General features: G+C 38.6%; 1 protein-coding gene across 1 annotated transcript in view; it reads left to right on the top strand.

Moving 5' to 3' along the window:
- Positions 1-772: 772 nt before the first annotated feature.
- The window catches only part of LOC117498825 (ras GTPase-activating protein nGAP-like), a gene marked incomplete in the record, with an annotated part of 75,364 nt that continues 70,628 nt past the window's right edge, over positions 773-5,508 (top strand). The window contains 1 exon segment of the mRNA XM_034150969.1: positions 773-1,281. Coding sequence (XP_034006860.1) covers positions 939-1,281 — 343 coding nt within the window.

The following is a 5,508-nucleotide window of genomic DNA, read 5'->3' as shown; positions in this document are numbered from 1 at the left end:
TTTGTTTAACGCTTTGAGTTTCTGAAGAAGACAAGCTTAGTGGGCTGATTTAAAAAAATAAATGGTATAAAAGTGAAGGATAAAAGCATCACTTCACTTTAGAGCACTGTCTGAGTGACACTTTGAGGTGCTCTGCTTTATGTGTAAATGCAACAGATTATTCACACTATTACACTTTATTGTTTTAAGTCAGAATTCTGAAACATTTCAAAATGTTTAATTAGAAAGTCTAAATTATTATAAAAAAGATAAAAGTCAAAATTCTAAGAAAAAAATCTGAATACTGAAAAATTCCCTAAATTCTAAAAGAAACTCAAAACTCTAAAAAAGTGAGAAAACGGAAGAAATAGAAAAAATAATTCTAAATTGTGAGAAAAAGATCCTAGAGTTCTGAAAAAAGATCCGATGCAAGATGCTGCTTTATACTTTCACTACACTTATTATTTAATGTAATGTTTTTTAAGCGTCAGTGACTCTTCAGGTGAACAGCTGTTCTCTGTGTTCTGATCTGAGCGCCTCTTCATATCTTCACACACACAGCCTGATGATTTAGTTTATTGAAGTTCTTCATGAACTCAACAAACAGCGCCTGAGTTCTGCGTCGGTGTTCCAGCTGCTTCAGTTTCAGTTTCAGTGTTCAGGGGAAACCACAATCTGCAGCTCCCCGCCAGCTGGCAGCTGATTGGCTGCTGGGTCTCTGTGTAACGCTTCATTTCCTGCCGGCTGGCAGCTGATTGGCTGCTGGGTCTCGCTGCACTTCCTGTCAGGGAGACGAGTCGTCGGCTCAACGTCGAGAAGAACTGAAGCTCAACGTCGAAAAGAAGACGGAACCGACCCGAAGAACGTGAGCAGAGACGATCTGTTGGAGGAACCGTTCTGTGAGAGACGTTCTGTGAGAGACGTTCTGTTAGAGGAACCCTGTGTTAGTGTGCCGGACCATGAGAGGGAACCCGAGCCCCCCTGAGCTTCCTCACCAGTCGGCCTTGTACCGCTGGAACCTCTACAGGAGAACCGGGCTCAGGTCCGCCCCCCCTCCGGTTCCCCAGCAGCCGTTGGACCGCTACCAGTGGAAAACATCTGCTCATCTGGAACCAGCCCTCCCGAGGATCTCCCCACACCACGAGAACCAGAACCAGGACCAGGACCAGAACCAGGACCAGGGCAGACGCAGAACCTTCCTGAGGTCCGTATCTGAGCCCGGTGCAGACAGGAAGTCGCAGAGGAGAACCGTCAGCAGCTTCCTGTCCAGGATCAGCAGAACCCACCGATCCCGAGAGTCCGGTAGGAGAGAGAACCTCGATCCGTCAGAACCTCTTTAGGGTTCTACTTTATCACAACAGCAGCAGAGGAATAATGATAATAATCTATTTTATGAATAAGCGCACTTTTCATCAGAGTAAACACTCAGAGTGAAATGGTTGAAACAAAACAACAAAAACAGATAAAACAACAAAATAAAAGCAGCGATGTTTACGCCGGCGTGGAACAAGTGGAGGTTCTAAGTAAAAGGCTAATAATACAGGTTCTCAAAGTCGCTTTACAGAGGGAGGAAAAAAGGACAGGAGGAAAACAAATTCAATTAAAAAAACGTCTAAATTATTATAAAAAACATAAAAGTCAAAATTGTAAGAAAAAAATCTGAATACTGAAAAATTCCCTAAATTCTAAAAGAAACTAAAAAAAAAGAAAAGTGAGAATTCAGAAGAAATAGAAAAAATAATTAAACTAAATTAGGCTTTATACTTGAATATGGTTTAAGGAAACAAACAGCCTGCATCCCAGCGCTCTGTAAGGTTGACTTTATCTTGTTAGCAGCTCATCCCTTAAAACAGAAGCTTCAGTTTGATAATAAGAGGAAATATGAAGGGTGTATTTCAAGGTTGTTATGGAAATAAGTTATTGGGCTTTTTTCTAATTAACTAAGATTTGTTAGAAAATGTTTTCAACTTTAATTGACTGAATTTATTTTAAAAGTGGGCTAATTATACATGCCCAGAACAAGTGACTATATCTTCACTTCTAAAAGGGTTACATTTAAAAAAAAAAAAAGCAATGATACACCTGTGAGTTGGCTGTAGAAAAGTCAGAATACAATATAGTTCTGTTAGAGGAGAAGAATATTTTGGCACAGGCAGATTTGACCTTTCTCAGGAACCACACTGTAACACTCATTGTATTCCACTGAAATATCACTAAAGGTATTCATTCCATTTAAACCCAACTGTTTTTGACGTCCACATGAACACTACTGTGTAATATATTTGTACGTTTATATTTAAGAAGTACAATATAAGAAAAGCTCAAGTTTCATTTGTGGGCCGTATTCCATTATACTTTTTTAATTTGCTGACGGCTGATTCAAAATGTACTTTGGACCCCCTGTTGTGTGTTGAGTGTGTTTTGATGAGCGGATCTCCATGTTTCTCACTTTGTGGCGTTCACTCTCTTCAGACTCTTCTTCCTGTTTGAATATTATCTTGTAGTGTTTGGTGGCGACCTTGAATATATCCAGTTGTTTGAAGGGATGTTTTCATGCTGTTCGGGGTGAAAGATGATGGTTTTTGATGTGATGAATGATGGTTTTTGACGTGATGGTTTTTGACGTGATGAATGATGCTTTTTGACGTGATGCTTTTTGACGTGATGCTTTTTGACGTGATGAATGATGCTTTTTGACGTGATGCTTTTTGACGTGATGAATTATGGTTTTTTACGTGATGCTTTTTGACGTGATGAATGATGCTTTTTGACGTGATGCTTTTTGACGTGATGAATGATGCGATGCTTTTTGACGTGATGAATGATGGTTTTTGACGTGATGAATTATGGTTTTTGATGTGATGGTTTTTGACGTGATGAATGATGGTTTTTGATGTGATGGTTTTTGACGTGATGAATGATGGTTTTTGACGTGATGAATGATGCTTTTTGACGTGATGAATTATGGTTTTTGACGTGATGAATTATGGTTTTTGACGTGATGAATGATGGTTTTTGATGTGATGGTTTTTGACGTGATGAATTATGATTTTTGACGTGATGAATGATGGTTTTTGACGTGATGAATGATGGTTTTTGATGTGATGGTTTTTGACGTGATGAATGATGGTTTTTGACGTGATGAATCATGGTTTTTGACGTGATGAATTATGGTTTTTGATGTGATGGTTTTTGACGTGATGAATGATGGTTTTTGACGTGATGAATGATGGTTTTTGACGTGATGAATGATGGTTTTTGACGTGATGAATCATGGTTTTTGACGTGATGAATTATGGTTTTTGATGTGATGGTTTTTGACGTGATGAATGATGGTTTTTGATGTGATGGTTTTTGACGGGATGAATGATGGTTTTTGACGTGATGCTTTTTGACGTGATGAATTATGGTTTTTGACGTGATGCTTTTTGACGTGATGAATGATGCTTTTTGACGTGATGAATTATGGTTTTTGATGTGATGGTTTTTGACGGGATGAATGATGGTTTTTGACGTGATGCTTTTTGACGTGATGAATGATGCTTTTTGTCGGGATGAATGATGCTTTTTGACGTGATGGTTTTTGACGTGATGAATGATGCTTTTTGACGTGATGCTTTTTGAGGTGATGCTTTTTGACGTGATGAATTATGGTTTTTGACGTGATGCCTTTTGACGTGATGCTTTTTGAGGTGATGCTTTTTTAGGTGATGCTTTTTGACGTGATGAATTGTGCTTTTTGACGTGATGCTTTTTGAGGTGATGCTTTTTGACGTGATGAATGATGCTTTTTGACGTGATGAATTATGGTTTTTGACGTGATGCTTTTTGACGTGATGAATTATGGTTTTTGACGTGATGCTTTTTGACGTGATGAATGATGCTTTTTGTCGGGATGAATGATGCTTTTTGACGTGATGGTTTTTGACGTGATGAATGATGCTTTTTGACGTGATGAATTATGGTTTTTGACGTGATGCCTTTTGACGTGATGCTTTTTGAGGTGATGCTTTTTTAGGTGATGCTTTTTGACGTGATGAATTGTGCTTTTTGACGTGATGCTTTTTGAGGTGATGCTTTTTGACGTGATGAATTATGGTTTTTGACGTGATGAATTATGGTTTTTGACGTGATGCTTTTTGACGTGATGCTTTTTGAGGTGATGCTTTTTTAGGTGATGCTTTTTGACGTGATGAATTGTGCTTTTTGACGTGATGCTTTTTGACGTGATGCTTTTTGAGGTGATGCTTTTTGACGTGATGAATTATGGTTTTTGACGTGATGCCTTTTGACGTGATGCTTTTTGAGGTGATGCTTTTTTAGGTGATGCTTTTTGACGTGATGCTTTTTGAGGTGATGCTTTTTTAGGTGATGCTTTTTGACGTGATGAATTGTGCTTTTTGACGTGATGCTTTTTGACGTGATGCTTTTTGAGGTGATGCTTTTTGACGTGATGAATTATGGTTTTTGACGTGATGAATTATGGTTTTTGACGTGATGCCTTTTGACGTGATGCTTTTTGAGGTGATGCTTTTTTAGGTGATGCTTTTTGACGTGATGCTTTTTGAGGTGATGCTTTTTGACGTGATGCTTTTTGACATGATGAATTTATCCATATCCATAAAACTAGTAATTCATTCAGTCATTCACTCATTCATTCATTCAGTCAGTCATTCACTCATTCATTCACTCAGTCAGTCATTCAGTCATTCATTCATTCATTCAGAGTCTGAAGGTTAACTTATGCTGATTGCATTTTGCACGAGAACGTCACATGTTGTACAGACGTTATATTCACAGCCAGACAATAGGGTGTGTGTGTGTGTGTACAGCGGACGCCTTTGTTCAAACATAATGAGTCAGGGGCATATTGTGTCTGCATGCTCAAGCTTATAATACATAATATTAAAGGTCACCTCTCATGCTATTTGTAGGCAATAGCATAGGTCTCAGATATATAAAAATATATAAAAAACATGTCTATGAAGTGTTTTGGTCAAAATACCAAACAGATCACCCATTCTAGCCATGCCTCATATCCCTCTATTTCACTTCCTGTTTCAAAAGGGCTGATTTGGGGAATAAAGCTTTAAAAAATAAAAATAATTGATAATAAATAAACCCGGCGGGACCCGGCAGCTACTGTCTAAACTAAATACTGCCGTGATGAAACGCCATATCATGGATTATCAAGGATTGTTTCTGAAACAGTATGGAGCTCAAAGGCTTTCTCTCTTGCCGGTTATACCACAAGGTGAGTTCCTTTTTATTTCCTGCTTCTTCACACACATGATTGCATGATAGGTCCCCTTTAAGATAAACACAGGGTTTACTTTATTGATCCCAATCTGGGAAATGTTTTCCTCACAGCAGCACGTCAACCAGGCTCTGTGCAGTATTTTCACCTGAAAGTGAACGGGCTGTAAAGTGACGTTGGCGCCCTTGTGCTATATCTCTCTCTGGAAAACCCCTGATATTTGTACACAGCTGATCTGTAACCACTGTCAATAAACTAGTTCGGTCACCTTA

Source organism: Trematomus bernacchii, unplaced genomic scaffold, assembly GCF_902827165.1.
Source record: "Trematomus bernacchii unplaced genomic scaffold, fTreBer1.1, whole genome shotgun sequence".
Classification (NCBI taxonomy): Eukaryota; Metazoa; Chordata; class Actinopteri; order Perciformes; family Nototheniidae; genus Trematomus; species Trematomus bernacchii.
This window is presented reverse-complemented; position numbering and strand designations above follow the sequence as displayed.